We start from the raw sequence: 28000 nt of genomic DNA, 5'->3' as shown, positions 1-28000 counted from the left end.
TGTCTTTCCCTCTCTCTTCCACTCTCTCAAAAAAGTCAATGAAAAAATATCCTCGGGTGAGAATTAAAAAAAAAAAGACAGAACACTTTAAAGGGAGATCCATAGGCATCAGGCAGCGACCAGGCAGCCGGGGCGTGGGCCATGGGCGTAGCAGGGAGCCAGGGGGAGAGCCTTGCGTCCCGAGGGCCCTGGCTGGCCTCCTGCCGTGGCCAAGGCTGGTCCCAGTCGAGGGCACCAAGCCCGCCCTGCAGACCCAGCCGGCAACACGGAGCCACCTCCAGCCCCCAATCAGGACCACCAGGCAGCGCACCTTCATGCAGGAGGCAGCGTGCTGGGAGCCCGACGCAAGGGCCTCGGCTTAGAAGACACCCCAGGACCCAGGAGCCCCTCACACCCCCAGGCGGGGGGTGGGGGTGGGGAGCTCAGACAGGACCTTGGGAAGGGCTGTGAGCCACGCTGCTGGGGTCGGCTGCACGGAGGCCATCCTTTCCCGTCCCTTCCAGACAAGGACACATGCTCGGAGGAGTCACAGTCCTCAGACTGCGGAGACGGCAGCCCCTGAAGAGGCCACAGACCTCCCCCCCCCCACCCCCCCCACCCCCCCGGCTGGGCTCCACTTCCCTCCTGGAATCTGGGACCCCAGCCAGGCCTGCCCAGGAGCCAGGGGGAGCCCGGCCTGCCCAGGTGGGAGCGTTCAGGGGGCAGACCTCCCCCAGATGCCGACCCCACCTCCCCAGCCCTCCCCGGGCCCGGGCCTGCGCAGTGCAGCGCCTCCTCTCAGGGGAGGGACTGGGCGGAGCCCACAGAGCAGACGCCAGGCAGTGTTTATCCTTTAATGAGGAGCCGATCCGGGTGGTCACCCTCCAAGGCCCCCCGCCAGTGCCCTCACCACGCCCCGAGGCAAGGTAGCCCACGGGGCGGCCCCCAGAGGGGTCAGCTCACAGTGGCCTGGAGCAGGTGCTCGTCTCTCGGACCCGGGATCGTGGCAGCAGCAGAGGCCGAGGCAGCGAAACTGAGGTCAGGGCGGAGGGAGGGGGACACGCAGCAGGAGCCCCTCCGCCCTCGTGGGGTCCCGGAGGGACAGCCAGTGTTCAGGACAGTCCAGTCTCCCCTTCGCACCGGACGCCCCGCAGGCTGACAGCACTGAACACAGCCACGGGGTCGCTGGGCTCGGGGAGCAGGCGGGCGCCACCCCGGGGCCTCCTGGCCGCGGGCCTGCGGGGTGAGCGCAGCAGGGCCCCGGCCAGGGCCGCCAGGAGACGGGGTGCCTCCTCCACTAACTGCTGGTCAGGCGCTAAGGCATCTATGCAGGCGGCTCCCCCTCGAGGCCCCAGGGCCGCCCGGGAGCGCGCAGCAGGCCTGCGCCTACAGGTCCGTGACCTTGTTCTCCACGGCGGCCGCGACCTGCTGCAGGCGGTAGCCCAGCTGCATCTTCTGGGCCGTGCTGTCCTCCTCCAGGGCCGTGATGATCTGAAAGGCGGGGACGCCGTCAGGGCCCGCGCCCCCTCAGAGACCGGGCACACTTCGGGGTACCCTCCCTCCGTCCGCGTGGGCGCAGGGCCTTGCCAGGGGGAGGGGAGAACATCCAGTCCCCGCAGGCTTTCGGGCGAATGAGGTGGGGACTGAAGCACCTAGCGCTCCAGGAAACCAACACCCACCTCCCCCGGGGAAGTGCACTGGGACCCCACGCAGCCCGGCTGTGCCCAGCCCTCCTCTCTGGCAGCCCGGCCGGGCCCACACCCACACCCACGGCCAGCGGGGGCCTCGGGAAGGGGTCTGAGCAGGGCCGAGCTGGCAGCTGTGTCCCTCTGGGCACATCCTGTACTCCATCCCCAGGTCCTGGGAGAGCCCCAGCCCCCACCCCCATATCTGGGAGCCCCACTGAGGGGCCAGGTGTCGGGTGGGGACATGTAAGAACACAGCCAGGACCAGGGAGCGCGTCCCAGGACACCCCCCCGCCCCAGGGCCCAGGTGCACCACCTGGTCGTAGTATTTGTTGATATACTTGTAGAGCTCGTGCAAGGCCACGCGGGCCCCGAGGTCTCCAGAGTAGTTCTAGAGAAGACAGAGAGGCAACAGAGATGAGGACCCCCGCCCCCCGCCACCAGAGGAGGCCCAGAACCCAAGGAAGGGGCGGGGCGGGGCCTGGAGGTGCAGGGGGGCGCAGCCTGCAGTTTCAGCAGGGCCTGGGGCGCCACGGGCCCTGCCTCTCGCCCCCTGGGTCGTCCCAGGTGGCTGTGGAGCCAAGCGGGCGAGGTGCTGCTCTGACCTCACCCCTTTCCTGAGGTCACCGGGCCCCTCCCCAGGTCCCCTACTTGGGGAGCTCTTCCAGGGGCCCAATGAGGCCATCAAAACGCCTCACTCCGAAACAGCCTAAAACCAGAGCTGTGGTCATTGTGGCTGCGATGGTCATCGGTTCAGAACCTTGTGTGTAAATTCCTGGGCTGATGTTCGGGGCTCCTTCAGGAGAAGGGGGCGTGTCTATACCACCCGGGAAGCAGGCCGCCGGCTGACCTCGGCTGAACCCCCAGCAGGGGCCGCGGGCATCCCCGCACCTGGCTGAGCCAGGGGAGGCTGCCGCTGCCGGACACGCCCTGGAGCCCTGGTCTTTAAAGGGCTCAGGTCCCCGCAAAGGAGGCGTGAAGGGGGCAGGGCCCTCCGGGAGCCTGTGCTGAACCCAGACGCAGGGGGAGGGCCGCACCCGGGACAGCTCGGCCAGCAGGGAGTTCATCTCCTGGTCGCTGGCGGGGACGGTCTGTCGGATGTCAGCGTAGTACCTGCCGGAGACGGTGGGGACAGCAGCTGCTGGAGCACACCCCCCTCCCTTCCCCCCACCCTGGGCCTCACCCCCCCTGCCCCCACCCCCCCAGGCCCCTCCCCGCCCTCCTACCTTTCCACCATCTGTTTGTACCGGGGGATGTCCCGGGCGTACAGCAGCTTGTTGATGGGGGAGTCCTGGGTGCCGCAGGCAGGGGTGAAGGGGAAGCAGGATGAGCCCCGTGAGCGTGACCACCTGTCCCAGGAACGCCCCGTCCCAGGCAAGGGGCTGGCTGGTCACGGTCACCGCCCCCGGCCTCCCGAGCCAGCCCGGCCTCCTGAGCGTCTCCCTGGACTCCTCCCCTGCTGCCCCAAGGTCCTTTCCGGCTCAAGGGCCTCCGAGTGCCTCCCCCTGGACCCAGCAGGGACCCCACAGGGCAGGAGGGGGCGGTGCCCTGAGCAGCCCTCTTGCTTCCATGTGCTGCCCATTCCCCAAGTGATCATTTTCATTTTTATTTATTTTATTGACTTCAGAGAGGAAGGGAGAGGAAGAGAGAGACAGAAACATCAATGATGACAATCATGGATCGGCTGCCTCCTGCATGCCCCGCCCCACCCTGGGGATCGAGCCCGCAATCCAGGCAGAATCGAACCCGGGACCCTTCAGTCCACGCGCTGACGCCCTATCCACTGAGCCATACCAGCCAGGGCCCCCAGGGGATCGTTTTTAAAATCAGAAACTGACCCGGGAAATGAAGTCCGTTGCCCAGGCCCACCCACTCCCGATGGCTGAGCTGGGACCGGGAGCAAGTCTCTTAGATCAGAGCCTGAAACTTCCAGCCACGACACCTCCTCTACCAGCCCCCCTCCCGCCCCCAGGGGCCGCTCCCAGCTCTGCCCCCGCTGAGGGCTCCGGGAAGCAGCTTCCTTCTCTCCACCTGCTGCCTCCTCCTGGCTCCTGGCGCTGCTGGGAGGCTGAGGTGCGATGGCGCTGGGCCCTGAGCGGGGACAGGAGCCTGGTGCGGGCAGGACGCGCGCCTTCTCCGTGGGGGACGCCTGGTACCCTGAGCTGCCCAGGAGGCACCTGCAGTTTTGCTGGGAACGGGAGGCAGTGAAGCCCGAACAGAAACCCCTCTCCTTCCCGCCCCCCCCCCCCCCCCCCCGCCCCCAGCACCACGGAGGGGCCTGGGGCCCGGGGTCTTAGCTCCTGGCGGTTTCACAAGAGACAGCACCAGAGTGGAGTTTGCATTGCTCTCCCTCAGGCCACAGGGCAGCTGTCATGCCTGGAAGCACAGCCCCTGCGAGGCTGCGACCCCGTATATATCATGGGACTCTGGACTTTGACCAAGGTCACAGCACAGCCCCACGCCCCGTGCCACCAAGCAGCCCTGACCACTTCCCTCTGCTCCCTGCTCCCCTGGCCACCCCGCCCCGACGCCGGGCCTCTCCCGGACTTGCCCCTCTGTCGCTGGGTGGCAGGCAGGCATTGCCACGGGGTGCAAACGCACCGGGCACCCGGAGCTGCCCTGCGACCTGGAATCCACCTCTTGGCCTGGAAACTGCCTGGGGGCCCCACCATCCCCTAGGGCTCACCTCCTGCAAGTCCCCGCTCACCACACCCCACAGCCCGGGGACCCCAGGTGACCCCTCCATTTCATCCCCCACATCCAGCCACAGCTTCTGCCTCCCCCCACCACCCCCGTCCACCTTGAACCTGGCCACTGCTCACCCTGAGGACAGCCCAGCTTGCCCCTGGATCAGGCTCCAGCCCACCCACAGCACAGTTGCCAGAAGGCTCCGCCCCTCAGGTCTGACACCAGCCCCCCCCACCCTGTTCCCAGGCCTTCAGGGGCTCTCAGTGCCCCGCAAGGCTAAGCCCTCACCTAGAGGCCCTGCCTCCTATCTACCCTGCAGGCTGCCCTGTCTTAACCCCATGAATCAGCTGCTCGTCTTGTTCTTGCTCATCCTTCAAGAATGAGGCACCACCACCGGCCAGGGAGCCCGGGGACAAAGCCTGGCCTGGGGCCTGGAGGCAGGGGCCGGCCATGGCCTCCCTCCCCCTGGAGGTCCTCAGGAAGCCTGGTGTGCAGGGGAGCCTGGGATCTGTGTGCAGGGGAGCCTGGGATCTGTGTGCATGGGGAACCTGGGATCCGTGTGCGTGGGGAGCCTGGGATCCGTGTGCGTGGGCAGCCTGGGATCCGTGTGCATGGGCAGCCTGGGATCCGTGTGCATGGGCAGCCTGGGATCCGTGTGCATGGGGAACCTGGGATCCGTGTGCGTGGGGAGCCTGGGATCCGTGTGCATGGGCAGCCTGGGATCTGTGTGCATGGGGAACCTGGGATCCGTGTGCGTGGGGAGCCTGGGATCCGTGTGCATGGGCAGCCTGGGATCCGTGTGCATGGGCAGCCTGGGATCCGTGTGCATGGGGAACCTGGGATCCGTGTGCATGGGCAGCCTGGGATCCGTGTGCGTGGGCAGCCTGGGATCCGTGTGCATGGGCAGCCTGGGATCTGTGTGCATGGGGAACCTGGGATCCGTGTGCGTGGGGAGCCTGGGATCTGTGTGCATGGGGAGCCTGGGATCCGTGTGCATGTACCCCCCGGCCCACGCTGCCCCACCCCACCACGGACTCTGTGTCCCCCGACGGCTCACCCGGCCCAGCTTGTGGTCCGCCAGGGTGCAGGCGTCCATGAAGGTCTGTGCGATGACCAGCAGCACGGCGTCCATGTTGTCTGAGGTCTGCACGTCGAACACAAATTGCGGGTTTTTGATGATGTTGATCCAGAACCTCAGCGGCAGGCTGCGGGCAGGGCGGGTGCGGCCGTGAGCTGGTGAGCTGCGGCAGAGGAGGCCCGCGACCCCGGCCGGCCCCGCCCCACCTGTTGGTCTTCCAGATGTGCACGGTGTCCTGGTCGGAGATGCCGTGCTGCGCTGCCTGCTCGTCCAGCAGGTCAAAGAAGTACTTGACCGCCAGGGGTGCCGGGCGGCTGGCGCTGAGGATCACCTGGAACAGGTCGTCCACAAACTTCTGCAGGGTGCCCTGCGGGGTCAGGGCCGGGAACCAGAGGGGCGGTCAGCGAGGGGCCCAGCCCCGCTCTCACACAGGGCCCTAGGCCTGTGAGCCCCCTGCCGCCCCCAAACCCCACGAGGGGCTGTTGCCCGCCAAGCCCAGACCCGTCGCCACCGTGTCGGCACCTTCATGGACAGCAGGCGGGTCAGGTAGATCTCGGGGATGGCCTTGGCGCGCTCGCGCTCCCCGCCCCGAAGGCTGCCCCTCCTCCGCCGCGGTGGCTCCGGCTCCTCGCTGGGCTTGACCAGGTGCCAGGGCCGGACGCCCCCCTCATCCACGTCCTCCAGCATGGGGGTCCCTGCGCCAGAACGCCCGTCAGTGGCCCTCCCTGAGCCGGGGTCCTGCCAACTCCAGGGGTGGGGGGCACCTGGGGAGGCTCCTCTGGGTGGAATGGAGGCAGACACAGGCCCACTGAGGTCCAGGTCCTTTCCCCACTGCCGGGCACCACTGCCGGGCAGAGCAAGCACAGAGGGCGGGGCGGGGGGGGCACTCACTCTCTCCAGGGACATAGTCCTGGTTTTCCCGAAGGGCGTGCTTGGTGAGGCAGGGGACCAGGGCCACGGTCGCTCCGTCCGGGACCTGCTGACCACAGCTGGTGACCCCTCTGCCAGCCGCCCCACAAACCCCTCCTCCAGCTCCCCCCGCACCCCCTCCCCCCCCGCACCTTGTAATGCTGCAGGGTGTTCAGGCGCCTCCACAGACCCTGGACCTCGGAAGTCACATCCTCGTCAGAAAGGATTAGGTGCCCGGCCACCCCAGACCGCCACTCTGCAAGGGGAAGGTGGGGCTTGGTCCAGGACCCGGAGCCTGCCCCTTCCTCCAGGGGACACGGCCCTCCATCGGGGGCAGCCCCCCCCAACCTCGCCAAGGACCAGGAGCAGGGGTCCCTCCCCAGGTGAGAGGTGGTCCCTCTACAGCCCAGCTCTGCCCCCAGAGCAGGTCCAGGCCAGCCCAGCCCAGCCCAACGCGGGCCCAGGACCCGGCCCCCCCTCCGCCCTCACCGACATCCAGGGTGCGGGAGTCCGGCCTCTGGGCGAGCGGCAGGCCTTTGCAGAGCTGGTCCAGCACCTTCTCCTTGGCCTGGGAGATGGTGTCGCAGTCCAGCACCTTCACAGGCACGCCCTGGGCCTCTCCCGCCCCAGGCCCCACCGCCAGCAGCGCGTTCAAGGTCTGCACAGGACACACGGAGCATCAGGGCTCGGGCCACACGGGGACGACCAGGTGCAGGGCCAAGGGCAGGCCCGCACGAGAAAGCCCTCGGTGGCTGCCTCCATGTGGCCCAGCACCTGGCACCACGCCGATACCCATCTGTGCGGTGAGTGGCATAAAGCATGAGTGCGGCTCCGTGGCTGAGAGTCGACCTATGAACCAGGAGGTCACAGTTCGATTCCCGGTCAGGGCACATGCCCGGGTTTGGGGCTCGACCCCAGTGTGGGGCTGCAGGAGGCAGCCGATCCACGATTCTCTCATCATCGATGTTCCTGTCTCTCTCTCCTCTTTGAAATCAATACAAATGCATTGAAAAAAGCACGGTGAGCACGAGTCCCTCCTAACTCGTGCCCAGGCTCCTGGCTCAGCGGGCCAGGCTGAGGCCCTGAGGGACGGCCCCCCGCCCCCCCGGCAGCCTAATGGACGAGCAGGTCTGGCGAAGCCTGAATGGGCTTTTCCCAAAGGACCTCTGGTGCGTCCCGAAGGGGAAAGCAAACCCAGGGGGCGTAGCAGGCAGGTCGGCCAGGGTGGCGGCCCGCCTGGCGGGCACATCACATCCTGACAGGACGACGAGACCAGGGCCGACAAACACGCAGGCACTGGCTCAGCGAGGGCTGGCTGCTCCCCAGACCCTGGCTTTGTCCGCTCTGACCCCATCCAAAGCTGGGGGCCTTCTGAGGCCGTCCTCAGGCTTCTGTCCTGCTAAGCTGGTCTGAAGAGGCCCCTCTCGCAGAGGCTAGTGGTTCTATGTCCAGACCCACACAGTCACACAGACACACACAGACACACACAGTCACACACAGTCACACAGACACACACAGTCACACACAGTCACACAGACACAGTCACACACAGTCACACAGACACACACAGTCACACACAGACACAGACACAGTCACACACAGACACACAGTCACACACAGACACACACAGTCACACAGACACACACAGTCACACACAGACACACACACACAGTCACACAGACACACACAGACACACACAGTCACACACAGTCACACACACACAGTCACACAGACACACACAGACACACACAGTCACACAGACACACACAGTCAGACACAGACACAGACACAGTCACACACAGACACACAGTCACACACAGACACACAGACACACACAGTCAGACACAGACACAGACACAGTCACACACAGACACACAGTCACACACAGTCACACAGACACACACAGTCAGACACAGACACAGACACAGTCACACACAGACACACAGTCACACACAGACACACACAGTCACACAGACACACACAGTCACACACAGTCACACACACACAGTCACACAGACACACACAGACACACACAGTCACACACAGTCACACACACACAGTCACACAGACACACACAGACACACACAGTCACACAGACACACACAGTCACACACAGTCACACACACACAGTCACACAGACACACACAGTCACAGTCACACATAGTCACACACAGACACACACAGACCCACACAGTCACACAGACACACACAGTCAGACACAGACACAGACACAGTCACACACAGACACACAGTCACACACAGACACACACAGTCACACAGACACACACAGTCACACACAGTCACACACACACAGTCACACAGACACACACAGTCAGACACAGACACAGACACAGTCACACACAGACACACAGTCACACACAGACACACACAGTCACACAGACACACACAGTCACACACAGTCACACACACACAGTCACACAGACACACACAGACACACACAGTCACACACAGTCACACACACACAGTCACACAGACACACACAGACACACACAGTCACACAGACACACACAGTCACACACAGTCACACACACACAGTCACACAGACACACACAGTCACAGTCACACATAGTCACACACAGACACACACAGACCCACACAGTCACACACAGACACACACAGTCACACAGTCACAGTCACACATAGTCACACACAGACACACACAGACACACACAGACACACACAGTCACACACAGACACACACAGACACACACAGTCACGCAGTTGCACGGCTCGCCCTCCTCACCCCTCGGGCCCGACGCGGGCCCCCACGCGCAGCCTCACCAGCGGCCGGTACTCCACGTCCTCTCGGAGGAGGCGGTTGTCGTTCAGGGTGTACTTGGCTTTGCCAGTCACGCTGTCCACTGGCCCCTTGTCGACTTGATGCTTGATCCCCCGGAAGAGCATGTACAGAGGCTCCCCCACCGCGTCCTGGGGAGGGGCAGGCGGTTAGCTCCCCTGGGGCAGGCGACGGGCCTGGGGCAGAGGTGTATGGGACATGACCCGCACGGGGACAGGGACAGGATGCAGGCTGCAGAGGGCCTAAGGCACCGAGGACACGCTGGGCAGGTGTGCGCAGGCTGTGGGGCGAGGAGACCGCCCCTCCCGCACCCCTGCCTCCCTCACCCTCACGAAGGTGTAGAGGCAGATGGACATCCAGTTGGTGAGCAGCTTTTCCACCACCGTCTCTGTCCTGGGATGACAGGGGGCGGGGCAGGGGCGGCAGGTGGGCTGCAAGGCTCTCTGCTCTGCGGACCCCCAGGCCCCGGGGGGTCCCCATTCGGCTCCCAGGCTCCAGGTGCCAAGCGGCGAGGCCCCTCGCTCCCCACACCCACACAGACCTGCGCAGCATCAGCTTGGGGTTCTTGGCCACGCACTGGGCCACCAGGTCGCTGAGCAGCGTGCGGAGGATGTCGGTGAAGTACTCGAGCTTCCCGTGCAGCGCCACGGTGAGCAGGGACGCCACGTAGGCGCGGTCGCGCGCGGAGAAGGTGCGCTGGCTCTCCAGGGTGTGGATGAACTGGCGGGGAGAGGGGCGGGGGAGGGAGGGCCGGTCAGAAACCCGGGGATGGAGAGGGGCAGGGGGGGCGGGCAGGGCGGGGCTGCACCTTGGTGAGGAAGAGCTTGCTGTTGAGCAGGTTGGAGAGCTGCCCCAGCCCTTGCTCCACGGTGGGGCGCCTGCTCTCGGGCACGCCCAGGTCCCGGTGCAGGGGCGACTCCTGGTGCCCCGGGAAGAAGATGCGCTCGGCGTACACCTTGTAGTCCAGGAAGGGGATGCCGCTGCCCAGCAGGTCGCTGGTGAGGTCCGTCATCTCGGTCATCAGGTCTGTGAGCAGAAGAGGCCGGGTCTGGGCACTCAGCCCTGGGGCGGGAGGGGCCCTGGCGGGGCCGTCCCCCGGCCTCACCCGTGAACTCCTTCTTGCAGCGGTCCCGCACGCTGCTCTCCAGGTTCTCCAGCTGGATCTGGACCTTCTTGTAGTCCCTCAGGGCCTGCTTGCTCTTCCTCCTGCTCAGCACCGAGGACGAGAGAGGCTGGAGGAGGCCGAGCCCCCGCTGGTCCCACCGGGCCCAGGCCTGCCCGGGCCAGCGTCCAGCCCAGCCACCCAGCCCAGCCACGGCCTAGCCCTGAATAATGTAGCCTGTCTCATCCCAGGCAAGTCATACCCGCCTCTGCCCTGTCTAGCCCAGCCCAGTTTAGCCCAGGGATCAGCAAACCGTAACCAGGCCAAATACACCCGTGACCTGTTTTCGTAAATAAAGATTTATTGGGGCCCCGGCCAGGTAGTCCGATGGTTAGAGCAAGGTTGCAGGTTCGATCCCCGGTCAGGACACATACAAGAAGCAACCAATGAATACATCAGTAAGTGAGACAACTAGCGAATGCCTCCCTCTCCCTGCCTCCCCCTCTCTAAAATCAATCAGTCAATTTTAGAAAAGCGGAAAGGTTTACGGGCACGCAGCCCTGCTCACGGCTTTGCAGGCTGCTCATGGCCTCTTGGCGCTCTAAGGGCAGAGTCGAGCAGCTGCGACCGAGACCGCCTGGCCCACAGAGCCCGCACTCTCTGGCCCTTCAGAGGCAGCACGTCCACCCCTGGCCTAGCTCGCCCCTGCCCGACGCAGCCACGCCCGGCGGCACCCACCTGTACATGAGGACGATGACGCTGACCCCCAGAGCCAGGAGAGAGGTGCCCACCCCCAGGCCCACCTGGGCGGCCAGGGGGAAAGCCGCGGGGCTCTCGCCGCCGTCGTACTGCACGGGGCCCAGGGAGAAGCGCAGGTTCCCCATCCGCACCTGCGGGGACGGCCTGTGAGCAAGGCTCCCACGAGCCCGAGCCGGCCGCCCGCCCGGGGCCTGCCACCCACCATGAACTGCGGCAGCGCGTCGGGCGCCTCCCCGAGGGGCAGGGGCTGCTCCGCGGGCGGCTCGCAGTACAGGTGGTGCCGGGTCAGCGTCTTCACCGCGCAGGCGCCGGCCCCGATCATGGCCACCACCTCCTCCTTGGACATCGCCAGGTCCAGGTTGTCCCCCTGGAAGGCGGGTCACGGAGCAGCCACTCAGAGCTCCTCCCCGCGGGCTGAGCTGTGGTCACTCAGACCCACATCCCCGCCCGGGAGGGCCGGTCCAGCCCCCAGTGCCATCCAAGTGGCCAACCCCGTCCGACTCCTCTCTGCCCACCCAGCTTTCTTCCCCGGCGGCTGTGCGCCACGCCACCCGCCTACTGTGTGTGCCAAACCACTTACACCCGGTCACGCAGACGCCTGCCATGGGCATGCCGGGCCCAGGCCACAGTGCCAGGCCCTGCCAGGCGCATTAGCCCTGGCACCCACCCCCGGCCCCTCGGCCCTCGATGATGAAAGGGGCGGTGCCAGGGGTGGCCATGGTGCCAGGGGTGGCCACCGGCGCCCCCCGCCCGCGCCCGCGCCCGCAGCGTTACCTCCACGGAGAGCACGCTCCCGGGCTTGTGGCGGAACGGCGCCGTGGGGTCCTCCGGGTTGAGGGGCCGCAGGGTGGGGTCGGCCTCGTAGGAGAAGGGGGTAGGGCTCAGCGAGGCAAAGTCAAAGACCAGGTTGTCGAGGATAAACTCCACCCGGACCCAGCGGTCCTGGGGCGGCGCCGGGAGGGCAGGCGCGCGGCAGGTGAAGAGCTGGGAGGAGTTCACCTGGCACGGCTCCTCCACCTGGCAGGGCGGCGGGGGAGGTCAGGGGGGACGGAGGGGGCAGGGCGGCGGGGGAGGTCAGGGGGGACGGAGGGGGCAGGGCGGCGGGGGAGGTCAGGGGGGACGGAGGGGGCAGGGCGGCGGGGGAGGTCAGGGGGGACGGAGGGGCAGGGCGGCGGGGAGGTCAGGGGGGACGGAGGGGGCAGGGCGGCGGGGAGGTCAGGGGGACGGAGGGGGCAGGGCGGCGGGGGAGGTCAGGGGGGGACGGAGGGGGCAGGGAGGAGGGTAGGGGGAGTCAGGGGGGCCACAGTGAGTGCCCCCCACGGCTGTCCTGGGGGGTGTGGCGGCCAGCAGGGCGCGGGGGTCCTACCTGGATGCCGCCGCAGGGGGCTCCGGGGGGACATGCTGTCTCCGGGACCACGCGGCGCCTGCGCCCCAGGCCCCCGCCCGGCTGCGGGGCTCCCGGCACCAGCGTCACTCGGATCCTCGGTGTCTGCACCACGTCCAGGTTCTGGCCGCGGACCCGGATCTCCCGTCCTCCGCTGCAACAGGGGCCTGGAGCTCCGGGAGCGGCTTCCAGGCACCGCCCGGTCCAGCGCCCGCCCAGCGCCGCAGCCGCCCGGGCGGTGGTCACAGCCCCCAAGCCTACGACCCGGGCCTCCCCCCCGCCCCCCGCCCCCCGCCCCCCAGCGCCCCGGGCCCCCGCACCTGAGGAAGCTCTTGGCGGGGCCCGCGGAGGTGGCGTTGGGGTCCGGCGTGTACTCGAACCGGCTGTGCGGGGGCCGCCGCTCCGTGGCCCCAAACCACACGGCCACGGGGAGCGCGGCGGGCGCGGGGTGCGGGCTGGTCTCACACCGCAGCTGCTCCGCCTGCTGCCCCTGCAGCCTGGGGAGGGAGGCGGGGGTGGCCGGCGGGCCAGGCTGCCCAGAGGCCCGGGAAGGAGGGGGCTGGTTCCGGGACGGACCCCCCCGCGAGCCTCAGCTCACCGCCTGCTGTGCTGACCCCCACCCGCGGGCCTGCGGGCCACACCCACGCACCGCAGCTCGGGAGGGTCTGGCCCTTCCCCAGGGAGTGGCCTTGGTCTCCCCCCTCCCAGCACCCACCCCCAGCCCCCCACCCCCCAGCACCCCGCCCCCCACCTCCCAGCACCCTCCCCCCAGCACCCCTCCCCCAGCACCCCGCCCCCCACCTCCCAGCACCCTCCCCCCAGCACCCCTCCCCCAGCACCCCTCCCTGCGGGCCTCACAGGTGACAAGGCTGGTCTCCAACCACCACCCGGATGTCCTCCGGCCGCCCAGTCAGGAGCTTGGTGCCGCGCAGGGTGAGGTGGGTGCCCCCGGCTCTGGGGCCGCGGGACGGGAAGAGGGAATGCACCTTCGGGTCCTGGGGGAAGGGGACGGACGGACGGACGGACAGGCCGTCACGGCGGAGTCAGGGAGGCGGGGAACCCAAGGCAGACACTAGGTCCTGGAGCCCGGAGCCCAGGAAACCAGGGGGCTGGGAGGAGCCAGCGGATGGGTGGGAGGGGCCAGCGGATGGGTGGGAGGAGCCAGCGGATGGGTGGGAGGAGCCAGCGGAGGGGATGGCCCCTCAATAGGGGGGGAGGGGTTGGGTGGGAGGGGCCATCAGAAGGGTGGGAGGAGTCAGCGGAGGGTGGGCGGAGTCAGCAGAGGGGTGGGAGGGGCCAGCAGAGGGGGGCTCAGCAGCCAGGCACCTGGTAGGCAAAGTCGTGCTCCGAGACACCTCGTCCTCTTCCTGGAACCTCCACGGTCACGGCGCCCGTCACTTCCTCCCCGCTGGCCTCGGTCACACACACGAGGCTGTGGGCAGGGGGCGGGCTGGGGGGCCAGGCCACGCCAAGGGCTGCCTCCCCGCCCCCACCCGCCACGGACGGACAGCACCCTCCGCGATGGAGGGACTCCGTGGGGCCTCCGGGAGGCTCTGGGAGCTGGGCATCCACCTCGCGGTCAGCCATTCGGGTGGACGCAGCCCCTCCGGGGAGGGAGTCCTGGGCGAGCTGGTGCGTGGGCGGCGGCGCGTGTGCCAAGGGGCGGGACCGTGGCCCCGCGTGGGGGACAGTCCCTGGAAGTCGGTCAGGTCCGGGTGGACATGGGCGCAAAGCAGTGACTAAGGAAACGCGGTCTCGGCCAGAAAACGAGCTCGGGGCCGATCACTCTCCGCGCCATCGCCGCGGGACGGAACCAGGCCGGGACGGAACCAGGCCGGAATCAGGCCGGTGTGAGGCCCCAGCAGGGGGTCCAGGTTCCAGACCCAATAGCAGTGAACAGCCACCTGAGGTTCCTAACACATGTGGGCTCCACGCGCGCGTCTGGTGTAACACAGGCCGCCTGGTCCCCACGCACGGTCTCCACGCGGGCCCAGGGCCGGCTTTCCGGCTCTGCGGGTCGGGGGCCGGGTGTGGCTGGGAGTGTCCCCTGTGTGCACTGTGGGCCCTGCGAGGCCCAGCCAGGCCTCGGGGAGCCAGGCCTCTGACGCCACGAGCCTGGACGGAGGTGAGCCCGCGGTGAGCCCGCCTACCCTCCCTCCGGAGGAGTCCGCCGCCCGGGCGGTGCCGGGGGAAGGGTCGTTGGGAGGCCAGCCCCGAGCACAGCTGCCTGGGACCTGCAGAGCCTGCTGCCCCCGCTGCCCCCGCTGCCCCCACCCCCGGCTCTGGCAGTGGTGGGCCCGGGCCTGGGGACGACCTCCGGAGCCTGGTCGGTCGGTCGGTCGGTGGGAAGCTGCAGGTCGGGGGCGCGGGTGGGCGGGGGAGGCCAGCCTCGGAGCCCACAGGGTCCCTGCGCCTGTGCCGCCCGCTCACCGGCTGGAGACGGCGTATTCCTGCGCGTCCACGGCGCAGCGCACGCCGGCCACTCGCACCGTGTCCTGCACGTCCCGCACGCGCTGGCCCAGGTTGGAGCCCCTGATGGTGACGCGGGTGCCTCCATCCACCGGCCCGGTCAGCGGCTCCACCTGTCCCGGGACGAGGACAGCTCACACCCGCCGGCCGCCCGGGGGGACAGGCCCGGCGCCCTCGCTCCCTCCCAGGGCGGCAGCGAGGGACGTGCCGGCGCTTCAACGCACCGAGTGGATGAGGGGCGCGGGGCACTGGGTGGCCACGGCCCCGGCCGCGCCGCAGGCCTCCCGGGCCACGCACCGCGGGCGCGCCCCCTTGCACCACACGCAGCCGTACTGGGGCGCGGCGGTCTGGCAGTGGCTGCAGTCCCCGTGTCCCACGGAGCAGTCGTACAGCACCACTGGGAGGCAGAGGCGGGCGTGAGAGGCGGGCATGGCGGCCGTGGCCCCCCGCAGCCCGCACGCAGCCCCGCTCACGGTGCAGCCCGTCGGCGCTGTCCACGCGCAGGTGGCCGGCTCGGCGCAGAAACAGCCCCACCCGGAGCTCTGGCTGCAGAGCCTCGTAGCTGAGCTGCCGGAAGAGGAGGGTCAGGGCAGGGCTGGGAGGCAGCAGGTGGGGGGTGGGGGGAAGGGTGATGGGTGCGGGGCCCCAGGTCCACAGGGGTGGCCGTGGGTTCGACTCAGAGAAAGGACCAAAATGACCCCTTGTGGGAACACAAAGCCAGAGGTCAGGGTTGGGGTGCAGGGGACCCCGTGGGACCAGAGTCAGAGGTCAGAGCTACCAAGACCCCTCGGGGACACAGGGCCAGAGACAGAGCTGGGATCCAGGGGTCCCTGAGACACGGGGTCAGAGGTCAGAGAGGGGGTCCCAAGACTCCCTGGGGTCACAGGGTCAGAGCTGGGGCTGGGCTGGTGTGGTGTGCCAGCTGAGGCTGGCAGCCAGGGCACCTCTGCCCACCCAGCACTGAGGTCTGCACCTGGTGCTGCTGGCACGTGACGTGGCACCGCATGTCCGGAGGCAGCTCGCACTCCACCTCGGCCGCCACGGCCACCTCTCGGCCCTCCAGCTCCATCACACACTCACTGTCTCCGGGGCCGTCCTGAGGGCGCGGGGGCAGCGTCAGGAGCAGGGCCTGAGCCCCGGGGCCCGCACAGCCCTGGGCCGGGCCTGAGACCAGGGCTGGCATCGAGTTTGCCAACAGCAGGAGGCCTCGGCGCCACCTGCCAGCAGGACCCGCTCACCTGCAGGAGGCGCAGGTTCCTGCCCAGCAGCCGAACTTTTCGCTCCACGTGGACAGGCAGCAGCGTGGAGCCCTGGATGCTCTCCACGCAGGGGCAGGCGCTGGCCCCCCAGCTCCCCTCTTCCTGTAGGAACCGAGCAAGGCAGGCATGGAGCCCACCCACCGCCGGTCCTTTCCCGCACGGAGCCCAGGGCCGGCCGGTCGGCTGCAGCCCCCACCTGCCCCTCGATCCCCCACCTGCCCCTCGATCCCACACCTGCCCCTCGATCCGGCGATGCAGGACCGCCGAGCAAGCAAGGGCGGCACCTGCCCCCGTCCCCAGGCCTCCTTCCCGGGCTGGGCCTCACCAGCTCCCAGAGCCCGGGGGTGTCGAACTGGTAGTCGAGGCTGGACAGGAGGAGGAGAGGGGCGGGAGGGCCCTCGTGCTCGGCCGAGTCTCCATCACCTGAGAGGAGGGTGGAAGTGGAGAAGGCGGGCGTGTCACCCCCCGTCCACTCGTCCGCCTCGGGCCGTGCGCCGCCGTCTCTCGTGAGCCAGTCCAGGGCGGGCTTCGTGGCGCCGGCGGCCCCTGGGAAAGTGGTGGCAGGAGCAGCGCTGGGGGGCTGGTCCAGGGGCACCGAGGAGGGGAAGGCCCCGGGGCCAGGGTTGGCGGGGGCAGCGGACAGGGCTGCCGCGTCTGAGGGTGATGGGTGGGAGGCCACCGGGTCCGTGGGGGTGGCCGTGGGTTCGACATCAGTGAGAGCAGGGACAGTGGTTCCAGGTCCGTCCAGGGGGCTGGGAGGGAGGGGACCCTCGTGCAGAGGGGACCCTGTGGAGGCTGAGGCTGAGGCGGGGGTGGGGCTGGGGCCTGCCCACGGCCCCCAGGTGCTGAGCGGGGAGGGCCAGGTCCCAGGTGGGGTCTCGGAGGCTGCGGCTGAGGAGGGCGCCCCGGGCTCTGCGGGAAGGGTGTCAGGGGCAGGGGTGACCGTGGTCCTGGGGGCTGCGGGTGGGGAGGGGCTGGGGGCGTCCTCTGCGGGGGGGGCCGGGGAGAGCAGCGGGCTCTGGGGGGAGGCAGAGGAAAGCAGGAGGGCCCCGCAGCAGGCAGCAGGCAGGACAGGATGTGTTAGGAGGAGAGGAGACCGAGGGAAAGAGAAACAAACACAGCCCATTAACTCCCCAGAGGGGGGGCAGGCTCCGGGGACACAGACCCCGCCGTCGGAGCCACGCTTACCCGGGCACCCAACCCCCGCACGGCCCGGCCGGAGTCACGCTCACCTGCTGGCTGGCCACCACGGGCCCGGAGTCACACGAGGCCCTCTGCGTGCACAGGTGCTGCCAGACGCACCAGTTACACCCCCAGCGGCTGCGCACGCAGGCCTGGCACCTGCACAGACACAGCCGTGGGGCACGGGGCACAGGGCACAGGGCAGCCGGGCCTGGGGTCAGGTGAGGGACTCACGGTGCAGACGGGTGGAGGTCAGTGATGGCCACGCAGTCATAGAAGGAGAGGGGGGCCTTGGCGATCACGACCGCGCCCAGCCGGAGCTCCACGCTCACGGACACGTGGTCTGCAAAGGGGAGGGCGGGCCAGCGCTGAGGAGTGGGCAGGGTTTCCAGACCCCCGGCCAATGTCCCGAGACCACACAGCGTGGGGAAGGCACCCAGGGTCAGGGGACAGAGTCCACTGGGAATAAAATGGGGACTTTAGGGGTCTGGGACTAATGGGGGGACTCAGGGCCCCACCCACACCCCCTGGAGCCAGGCAGGAGGCAGGCAGGGCTTCCAGGCCGCGGGGTGGGGGGCTTTGGGGAGCTGGCCCCTTCTCTCACCCACCGGCTCCTCTCGGCAGCACGGGGGCCCCGCTCGGGTCTGGGGAGAGGCACCTCACACCAGACGTGGTCGGCAGGGCTGGGCTCTGGTATTCCCCAAAGTGGCAGGAATATGACTCCCCCGGCCACAGGGGTGGCAGGTCAGGCACCGTCAGGAAAACCTGCCGAGAGAGGCCAGGACACGCGGTCGGAGCCAGTGGGCAGCAGATCAGGGCTGGCACCGGCATAGGCAGACACCTGTGGCACCAGCCCGGCTCTCACGGGCACCCCCGGGCCTGGCCAGTAACAGCCGGCGGGAGCAAGGCCCTGGGAAGTGACCTGTGTAGGCCATGTGGCATTCAGTGCATCTGACACATACCTAAGGTGTGGACCCATCACCAGAGCCCTCCCCCCGGGGCCCACCTGCTCTGGCCACTCACCTCCCTCCTCTCCTCTCGGCTGATGTTGGCAGGACTCATGGCTGCCACCTGCAGACAGCCCGGCTCCGGCCCGAAGCTCCACAGCCATGGCGCTGGGCCCTGGCCCCGCGCGCACTCAGAGCGGCGGCTGCACCTGGGCAAGAATGACCAGAGTCCACGCGGGACCTCCAGGGCCGCGGGAAGTTCACAGGCAGGGACAGCTTCAGCCCTGGGGACACCTGGGCGGTCTCCTCAGCTGGGCCAGGACACTGGGCTGGGTGTGCCCTAGCCAGGCCCTGATCCCTGGGGCGGAGGACGGAGTGGGGGATTGGGGCATGCAGGGTCAGGGGTTGAAAGGCAAGAGCCAAGGACCAGGAATCCTAGAGAGAGCAGTCATTTTTATTATTATTATTATTATTATTATTATTATCATTTTAAATATATCTTTATTGGTTTCAGAAGGGAAGGGAGAGGGAGAGATAGAAACATCAATGATGAGAGAGAATCACTGATTGGCTGCCTCCTGGGGATGGAGCCTGCAACCTGGGCACATGCCCTTGACTGGAATTGAACCCGGGACCCTTCAATCCATAGGCCAATGCTCTATCCACTGAACCAAACCAGCCAGGGCCTGGACAGGGCAATTATAACTGCAGGAGCATTGAGGGCAGGAGGCGGGGGCTGGGGCTGGGGCTGGGGCTGGGGCGGGGGCGAGGTCAGGCGTCCGTGCAGCACCCACCTTCCCAGGAGCACACACCACCCGCAGTACGGGTCCCTGTGAGCCAGACAAGAGGCACAGTCCAGGTGCTGAGCACAGGCGGCCACGGGAACCCTGAGAAGCTGGGACAGCAAAGAGGATTGAGGCCGGATGCAAACACGGGTGGCTCACCCACACACGGGCCCCTGGTCCAGCCCGAGGCCCAGGTCCCTCCCGCAGCCAGCTCCTGCCTGCCACTCACGGTGCTCTGGGTCATGACATACAGGTGCTCGAAGGCCCCATCAAAGGTGAGGTCTCTGCTCACCGCAGACCCCGGCTGGATGCTCTGTGTGGAGTACGGGTGCCCATCACTTCCTGGGCCCAGGTACACCTGAGATCAGAAACCACAAGGCCTGGGACCCACGTCCATGGCCACAGGCCCGCGGGATCCCTCTCCCACAATGAAGAATTTATAGGGAGACTTCCTGTGGGCAGGGCAGGTCTCACCACCCCGGCTGGGGGCAGGAGGGGAATCAGAAGGGCTGGGGGTCACAGACACCGCCCAGCCCTAGGAAGAGGAGCCTGGCCTGGGGATATGTCACGATCCCCTAGCTCAGCCTCAAGGGTCCCAGGGGTCACTCTGTCCAGGCTGGGTCCCCAGCAGCCTGTCCCCTCCAGACCTCGGGGCGGGGCCCAGTACTTCCTGTGGACTCACCCTGTGCAGCTGCCCTTGACTGTCACCCAGGAAAGCAATAGTGTGTCCATCCTCCCTGGTCACTGCCACAGCTGTTAGCTGAACCCCTGGCCACTCCAGAACAGGCGTGGCTTCCAGGGGGACACGACTGGCCATGGGGCTGGGCGTGTGGTCTGAGCCACAGGGATAGGCATCCAGCGTGTCCTGTAGGCAGCGGGGAGCCCAGTGAGCCTCCCTGGATGACCTCCCAACCCGCGCTCCGGGCCAAGCCCATTGCCTGCCCCGGGCTCCCGGCCAGTTCTCCGGGAACAATTCTGTCCTCTCGCCTGGGCCTCTGGGACACCCTGGTCCCTGCCCCAGGCTCTCCGCCAGCCTCCCCGACAACATCGCCCACAGCCACATGCTGGTACTTAGCCTGTCTCCCAGGCGTCTTTCCAGCTGCCTTGGCTGGTCTCCAGCAGGCCCTTCCTCCTCTGTGGATTCCCACCTGTCCAGGCCCCAGCTTTGCCCATCCCTGGCCTGGGACCTGCTGCTTCCAGGTGTGTGTGAGCTCAGCCTCTTCCTGGACCACTTCTCCAAAGCCTCGCGCAGCCGGCGCCATCCCCAATCCACCTCCCACTGACTCAGTCCCCCTCGTGCAGCTCCCCCCACCCTTTTTAAAAAATATGTTTAAAATTGATTTCAGAGGGGAAGGGAAGGGGAGAGAGACAAACATCAATGATGAGAGAGAATCATTGATCGGCTGCCTCCTGCGCGCCCTCTCCTGGGGATGGAGCCTGCAACCCGGGCCTGTGCCTGACCGGGAATGGAACCGTGACCTCCTGGTTCCTAGGCCGACGCTCAACCACTGAGCCCCGCCGGCCGGGCCCTTCTCCCCTTTTTGAATCCATCCTGAGGCTAGAGCCGAACAAGCCTCACCCTCACCTGCCCTCTGGCTCAAAGACCTAACACAACAGGTCCCGGCCCCCACCCCACTCTGGGCGGCTGTCCCACCCCAAACACCCTCTCCGTCACTTGCACGAACGCAGTCCCTTCGGTGCCCAGCCGAGCCCACCCCTGGCACCTTGTCCCCCTGAATGCCACGGAGGTTCCCCTCCACCACCCAGATACAAAGGAAGCGACTACGAGGGCCAATTGGCCCCCACACCGCCGCCCGCTTCCCACTCTGGGCAGCTGCTCGCGTGGACGCCGGGCCGGGCTCTGGCCGGGAAGCGCGGGACTCACCACGGGCAGCTGTGCACAGTCCGAGTTGACATCGTACTCGATGTAGGCCACCGGCGCCCCGTCCTCCGCACGGCCCTCCCGGGTGTAGCAGGCGTCGCGCGTGACGTTAGCGAGCCGGTCCACCGCGTCCAGGGCGAAGGCGCAGAGGGCAGAGCCCCCCGCCGCCCCGGCAGCGGCCACCGGGGGCCGGCCCACGGCGGGGGGCGCGGCCGAGGAGAAGGCCACGAAGAGCACCGGCCCCCGGGCCTCCTCCCTGGACGCGGCCACGGCTGCGGCCTGGACCAGCCCGTAGCGGCCGGCCCCGCAGGCCAGGGGCAGCTCCACGTAGGAGTAGTAGTGCTGGTCCCGCAGGCACACGCGGGACACGTAGGCTCGGAAGGCCCGGGACTGCGCCTGCAGGTCCCGCCGCAGGAACAGGAAGTAGGCGCTGGCCCCGCGCTGGAAGGCGCTCACGAAGTGGTGGCTGTACTCAGACAGGCGGCCCACGGCCAGCTTGGCCGTCTCCTCGTAGGAGAAGGCGGCCTGGGGGTCCGGGGGCCGCAGGGCGCGGGTGGTGATGGGAGGGATGCCACCCCCCACGCCCCGGCTGGTGTAGCCCCGCCCCACGAACAGGAGGGGCTCCCCGGCGGAGCCCCGGGCCACCAGGCCCACCGTGCTGACCTCTGGGTCGTTGGCGGCCACATACTGGGTGTCCCCGGGCCGCTCTGGCCGCAGCAGCAGCCGCGCGAGCTGCCCCAGGCCCCGCTGCTCACAGACGCCCTGGTGCACGCTGCCGCACACCACCAGGGCCCCGGGGCTCACCAGCAGCAGCTGGTTCAGGTTGTCGGTGGGCTGGGCCTGCGGGCACTCCTCGGGCACCACGGGCGGCAGGCAGTCCCTGCTGTCCAGCACGGGGCCGGTGGGCACGGTGGCCTCCAGCTGCAGCCCCGGGCTCAGCTGGAACAGGAAGTTGGTGGCCCCCAGGTAGATGGTGCCGGAGGCGGGGTCCCGGGCCAGGTGCTGCAGATGTGTGCCGTTGGGAGCGAAGGCCACCGGGGGGAGGGGCTGGAGGGCGAGGGCCCACCCGGCCCAGAGTGCCTGGAGGAGAGCCGGGCCGAGGGCAGGCATGGTCACCTGGCGGGGGGAGAGGGGGAGCAGGGCTCACATGGCCACCTGAGCACCGTGCGGCCACCGGTGAGGGACAGGGCTAGGCCGATGCCAGGATGCCCTCCCAACCTGGGCGGTGAGCAGAGGCACCGTGGTCCAGGCAGAGCCCAGCCCACATACTGACAGACCAGCACGGGCAGGTCTCTCCTGGAAGCTCCAAACTGCCCGGTCCCTGCCAGCACTGCCCTCTCAGGAGACCCTGCCCCGCCCCCTCACGCCTGGGTCACCACCACCCATCCCCAGGGACAGAGCCCGGGAGGGGCAGGAGAGCGCAGGGGTGGGAAGGGGTGCCCAGAGCCCAGAGGAGGGGCAGGCCCCGCTTCACAGCCGGCAGTTCCTGGGCAGCAGGAGGGAGGGTGCCGCCCACGGGCCACTGCATGTTGGGGCAGGGCGAGGGGGGGGGGGGGCAGGGCTGTTCAGGCAGGAATCCAGGAGGCCATGAGCACAGAACCACAGGCTGGAGAGGAGAGCGGGCAAGGGCCGAGGGGAGGAGGCCTGAAACGGAAAGGCTGGGCCCCGTCCCCCTGGAGCACCCCGAGTAGAGGTGGGAGTCACGCGTCTCCCAGATGCCTGGGGGAGGTCAGGCTCACCTGGCAGGGCCGGCTGGGTCAGCAGACAACAGCATGACCTGCAGGAGTCACCTAGCCGGGGAGAAGGCAGAGCGTGAGCCAGCATGTGGAGGCAGCACAAGCTACCCGTCCCCTGCCCAGCCTGCTGGTGGAGCTGGGCCCAGCCTGGCCCTCGGCCACCAAACACATTCCACAGGGGCCGCCTCCTTAGAGCCACACAGGGGGAGGGGGGGCGGAACCGGAGTCCTCGGGGCCTGGGAAAGGGCGGAGAGGAAGGAGCCCCGGCTGGCAGGCCCCGTGGGACCCAGCACAGCCCCGGCCGCCCGCAGCCCCTGCTCCCTTCTTGGCACTCTCCATCCTCGCCCTCTGTGCAAACGCCACCCACCCAGGCCCCAGGCACACACCTCCATGTGCCGGGCTGTCCGGGCCCACACCCCACAGCTCCCCGGCAGACACACGCTCACATACACCAAGAAGCCACCCAGATGCTCACACACACACATGCTTACACACACAGATGCTCACACACACACATGCTTACACACACAGATGTGTGCAGATACCATCTGTGCACACAGAAACAAAGGCACACACACCACCCCCACTTAGCCACCTGCACAAAGACACATCCACACGGAGACGACCTCCTGACACACAGAAACACACACGTCGCACCTCACACAGGCACATGTCAGACCACATACCAAAGGCATGCTCACATCCAGACACCCCGCAGACGCACGCACACGTCCCTGGCCGAGGGCGCTGGGGCCAGGCCATCTCCTGCTATTTCCTCTCCAGCAGGTCAAAGCAGGGCCAGGGCCTGGTGTGGAGAAGGTGGAGGTGGGGGATGGATGTCCTAGAGCAGTGACGGCGAACCTTTTGAGCTCGGCGTGTCAGCATTTTGAAAAACCCTAACTTCACTCTGGTGCCGTGTCACATATAGAAATTTTTTGATATTTGCAACCACAGTAAAACAAAGATTTATATTTGTGATATTTACTTTATATATTTAAATGCCATTTAACAAAGAAAAATCAACCAAAAAAATGAGTTCGCGTGTCACCTCTGACATGCGTGTCATAGGTTCGCCATCACTGTCCTAGAATCAGACACCATGCCCAGCTGTGCCCCCAGCCCCGGGAGCTCCCCAAACCTTGGGTGTCTGCTCTCCGCACAGACCCCTCCTCAGAGGCCCCAGCTATGGCCTGTGAGGACCAGGAAACCATGGCAACACCATCCTCCCAGGCCCAGGGGTCCCCAGCCAGGAGCACAGAGGCGGGTGACGCGCTGGGACAGGCTGTGCACCACAGGCCCTGAGACGCTCCCCGACCCCCTGTGCCCAGGCCACGCTGCCCACCCCTCCTGCCACCCAGCTGCCAGTCTGCCTGGGAGCGCTCCCTCGGCCCAGGTCAGCTCCTCCCAGCAAGGCCCCCGGGTGTCCCCGAGGCGGCCCCGAGTGAGCAGGGCTGGGCCAGAGGCTCGAAGGAGGGTCCAGCAGCCCAGTGGGAGCCGAGGCCACAGCCTGGCTGGGCATTGCTCCCGAAATAGCCTGGGGGTTTCCATTTTTAGTGTGCGGAGAACAGGGCTGCTCTATGGGAGCAGGAACAAGGCTGCCTCTGTTAGCCACCCGAGGGGACGGGGGAGGGGGCAGCGGGGAGAGCCATGAACCCAGCCAAGAGCCCAGGACTGAGGCCGAGACCGGCTTCCCAGGAGCCCCCACCTGTTTCCAGGGGATGAGGGGATCGTGCCCTCCGCAGGAAGACAGGGTGTGCCCGATGGGGGCTGCTCCGTCCCTCCCGCCCCTCCTGCTCAGGGGCGCCTGGGGCAGAGGGTCCACAGTGAGACCAGCTCCCCCTTCATTCGCTCACAAACATTTGCTCAGCGCGGTCTGTGTGCCAGGCTCTCCAGGCCTCAGGGAGCAGCCACCAAGACACTCCCCAAATGTACAAGCGCAGCAGCGGGGTGGCCCAGAGGAGGAGGGGCGGGACCAGCACAGCCCCAGGCCGCAGCGGCCGGAAGAGCAGGCTGAGGCTGACCCTCTGGGAAAGCATCACAGACCCAGGCCTGGACCTCTCGGCTCCCCCCAGTGACCGCGGGTGGGGGAGCAGGAAAAGGATCCTGGCGCTTTCTCCTCCTCGTCCGGCACCTCCCCTCTGCCACAGAGCAGCCCCAAGTCAATCCTGCTTCACAGGGTCTTCAAGCAGAATCGCACCCCATCCCTCCCCTCCCCCCGGAGTCTTTGGGGCACCCTAGGGCCTGTGATAAAGGCCAGCCTCTCCATCACATGCCCTGCTCTCCCACGCATACTCCTCGCGCCATGGCCTGACCTGCAGGCTGCTTCCCTCCTCCCTGCCATCCCACAGGCTGGTCCCACCGCCTGGCATGCCCACTCCCCCTCCATCTCATGAACCCAACCCCCAGCCCGCATTCCCGGGGGAGCCCCCCTGTCCACCGGGGCTGCTGCGCCCACTCCCTGGGTGGCTCTGCAGCTCTGCTCTGACCATCACACATGACGTGGCGTATGCCTGGTAGTGGTGGCACCAGCCAAGGCCCCTTGTCTCCCTGTCGGCCCTCCCACTCTGGACTGAAGCTCCCAGACAGCAGGGAGGCTGGCGTCTGACTCAGGCCCGGCACCCGGGATGGAGCAGCCGGGCACCGGGCACCTGGGACGGAGCAGCGGGCACCTGGGACGGAGGTGCTCGGGCAGGAGGGCCACGCACAGCCCAGGAAGCCCGCGGCAGGGAGAGAGGCTCTCTAAGCTCCGTGCCTCAGACGGCGAGGTGTGAGCCTCACTGTTGTTTTTTAATCCTCACCCCAGGATATTTTTCCATTGATTTTTAGGGAGAGTGGAAGAGAAAGGGAAAGACAGAGAGAAACATGGATTGGTTGCCTCCTGCAGGGCCTTGGGCAGGGGTGGAGCCTGCAACAGAGGCGCATGCCCTTGACCGGAATGGAACCAGGGGGCCTTTCCATTCGCAGGCCGTGGCTCTATCCAGCGAACCACACCGGCCAGGGCAGCCACACTTTTCTAAAGGAGCAGGCCAGCGCCGAGGGGGCAGGAGGGCTTGGAGCCAGCCTCAGGCCCCCAACCAGCACCGCCAGGGCCTCCTGCCCCCTCCCCAGAGCGCTGGCCCCTCCTAGCTCTGCCTGTGCCGGCGGCCAAGGTCTCTCCCGCCCCCTTGCTCTGCCTCGGCCGCAAAGAGCAAGCACCCCCTGGGGCCTCGGGGCGCCCCCCTCACAGCCCCGGGGGCGCACAGACTGCCCCTCCGCACCTGGACCGTCACCCGCCCTCCGCTCGGACCCCTGGGAGTCTCTCCCTCTCCCCGCGGGTCCCACGTCCGCCGGGAGTTACTCATTGGCCGAGCGGCGGGCACACCGCCCGGCGGCCCGTGTGGCCTGGGGTGCGAGGACGCTGCACAGACGGCACCTGCGGGGCTGAAGCGCCCAGAGGGTCCCCGTGCGGCGCGGGCCGGCGGCTCCCAGCGCGCATCTGCCGGCGGCACCGAGCAGCCTGCAGCGGGGAGCCTGGCCCCCATCGGCTCCTCCCCGACCCCCTCCTCCCGGGCGGCGGGCAGGACCCCACCGCGGTCCCGAGGCGGGGAGGGGGCGGCGGGCTCCGCGGGGCGCGAGGAGGGGGCCGCAGGCGCAGCTCCACCTCCTCCGTCTCCCAATCGCGTTCCGGGCGGAGCCGCCGGAGTTTCCCTTCGCGCGGGGCAGCGCGTCCCAACTTCCAGGACGGAAGCCGCCCGCCACGCCCCGACCGCCCCGGCCCGGCCCCCGGGACCGAGCCCCAGCCCTTCCCGCCGCCCCGGCCCCGGCCCGGCCCGGCCCGCACTCACCGCCGCGGGGCCAGCGCGCGAGGCGGCTCCGGGCTCCGGGCTCCGGGCTCGGGATCTGCGCGCACCTCGCCGCCCGCGCCCCCCCGCGCCCCGGGGGTGGGCCTGGCGGCGCCGCACGGTTACCCGGAGACCGAGGGGCGGAAAGCTGCGCCCGCCGCCCGCCCGCCCCGCCCGCGCGGCGCTGCCACCGCGGGAACAAAAGAGACAAAGCCGCGCGCTCGCCCGGCCGCTCCGTCCCCCGCGCCCGCCGGCCGCCCTCCCCCCGCGCCCGCCAGGCCGGAAGCCGCCGGAGCCGCGCGCCCCGAGCTGCCCGGGACCCCGCGTTCTAGCCCCGCAGGCTCCGACCTGCTGAGGGCGGGGACCCCCTTGGCGGGCAGCCTGCGCCCCGGAGGCAGCCACGGCCACCGGATCGCGGCTTCGCGGGCGGTGGGTCCCCGCGCGGGCGGCCCCGCCCCGCCCCGCCGGCCTCACCTGCGCGCCGCGAGGGACGGAGTTGGGGACCCCGGGATGGAAGGGCCGGGACCCGCGCCCTCAGCTGCTCGCGGCCACCTCCGCCCGCGGTGCCCAGCGCCCGTCCCCTCCGGTCCAAGTTTGTTTACCTGGACTCCCGGGGCCCCACCTCGCCCGCCCGCCCAGCCCGGCGCCCAGGACGCCCGGACGGGCACCCGCTTCCGGCCCCCACCTGCGGCCGCGCGGGCCGAGCGCGGGCTTCGGGGCAGGGTTTGCGCCATCACTAAGCCGAGTAACCTGACCCGCCACCCCCACCCCCGCACCCACCCCATCTCACACTCACTCTCACTCTCACTCTCACACTCACGTGCACGCCCGTGCGCTCCCGCCCGCGGAGGTGATGCCGCCCCCCGCCCGCCGCTGGCGGAGGCCGGGCGGCTGCGGGAGTGCGCAAGCGACGGCGCTTCCCCCTCCTCCCGGCCCGGACCGCCCGGCCGAGAAGCCCTGGGCAAGTCTCAACTCCCCGGCGGCGAATACCTGGGCTCCCGAGGGGGCGGGCCCGGGCAGCGGGCTCTCCTCTCGCAGGCCCATGCGTGCCCCCTGCCGGCCCTTCTCACCGCCGCCCCTGGCACACCCGCCAGGACCCCGCCAGTCCTTGGGGAAGGTGGCTCCAGGCCCCCGGGAGGCACATTTGTCACACACATCACCCTGGAAGCCCCCAGGGCTCCGCAAGTGTGTGCGTGTGTGTACGTGTGTGTGCATGTTTGTGTGTGTGTGTGTGTGCATGTGTGCGAGTGAGGGGGAGAGAGAGAGAGAGAGAGAGAGAGCCAGAGGCTCGGGTCACCCACACTGGCTACCACCCAAAGAGCTACCACCAGCAGCACCCTCTTCCCCTGCCAGCCTCCAGCAAGAGTCGGCCTTCATGCCCGCCAGGTCCGCGCAGTGGAGAGAGCGTCATCCTGCGGACCCAAGGGTCCCGGGTTCGATTCCCATCAAGGGCAGGTACCTCGGTTGCAGGCTCCTCCCTGGCCCGGGCCCTGGTCGGGGCTCCTGCAGGCGGCAAC

General features: G+C 68.2%; 1 protein-coding gene across 10 annotated transcripts; it reads right to left on the bottom strand.

The window, feature by feature from the left end:
• Positions 1-819: 819 nt before the first annotated feature.
• On the bottom strand, positions 820-27460 carry PLXNB1 (plexin B1). 10 transcript variants are annotated; one of them, XM_036333669.1, is made up of 38 exons: positions 27298-27460; positions 22666-22716; positions 20930-22042; positions 19727-19909; positions 19274-19402; positions 19054-19154; positions 18336-18468; positions 17921-18077; positions 17547-17655; positions 17363-17471; positions 16456-17148; positions 16110-16232; positions 15845-15967; positions 15345-15438; positions 15096-15268; positions 14833-14984; positions 13729-13834; positions 13261-13397; positions 12723-12899; positions 12385-12556; positions 11793-12035; positions 11221-11385; positions 10998-11149; positions 10263-10363; positions 9966-10183; positions 9699-9877; positions 9484-9550; positions 9142-9288; positions 6829-6997; positions 6492-6595; positions 6322-6406; positions 5953-6125; positions 5637-5797; positions 5410-5557; positions 2891-2955; positions 2702-2777; positions 1981-2055; positions 820-1470 (listed from the first exon to the last, which is right to left on the bottom strand). In XM_036333669.1, exons 3-38 carry the CDS (start codon positions 22034-22036, stop codon positions 1366-1368), a joined length of 6411 nt encoding a protein of 2136 aa, XP_036189562.1. In that variant the 5' UTR covers positions 22037-22042; positions 22666-22716; positions 27298-27460; the 3' UTR covers positions 820-1365. The 10 variants fall into 10 exon arrangements, 8 of the variants coding, with proteins under 8 accessions (XP_036189562.1, XP_036189560.1, XP_036189561.1 ...); XM_036333667.1 differs by having other exon boundaries at positions 27304-27460; XM_036333668.1 differs by lacking the exon at positions 27298-27460 and adding an exon at positions 27086-27162.
• Between the last annotated feature and the right edge of the window lie 540 nt (positions 27461-28000).

The sequence above is a fragment of the Myotis myotis genome, unplaced genomic scaffold, assembly GCF_014108235.1.
Source record: "Myotis myotis isolate mMyoMyo1 unplaced genomic scaffold, mMyoMyo1.p scaffold_m19_p_13, whole genome shotgun sequence".
Taxonomy (NCBI): Eukaryota; Metazoa; Chordata; class Mammalia; order Chiroptera; family Vespertilionidae; genus Myotis; species Myotis myotis.
The sequence above is the reverse complement of the archived record's forward strand: the minus strand, read 5'-3'. Positions and strand labels throughout refer to the sequence as shown.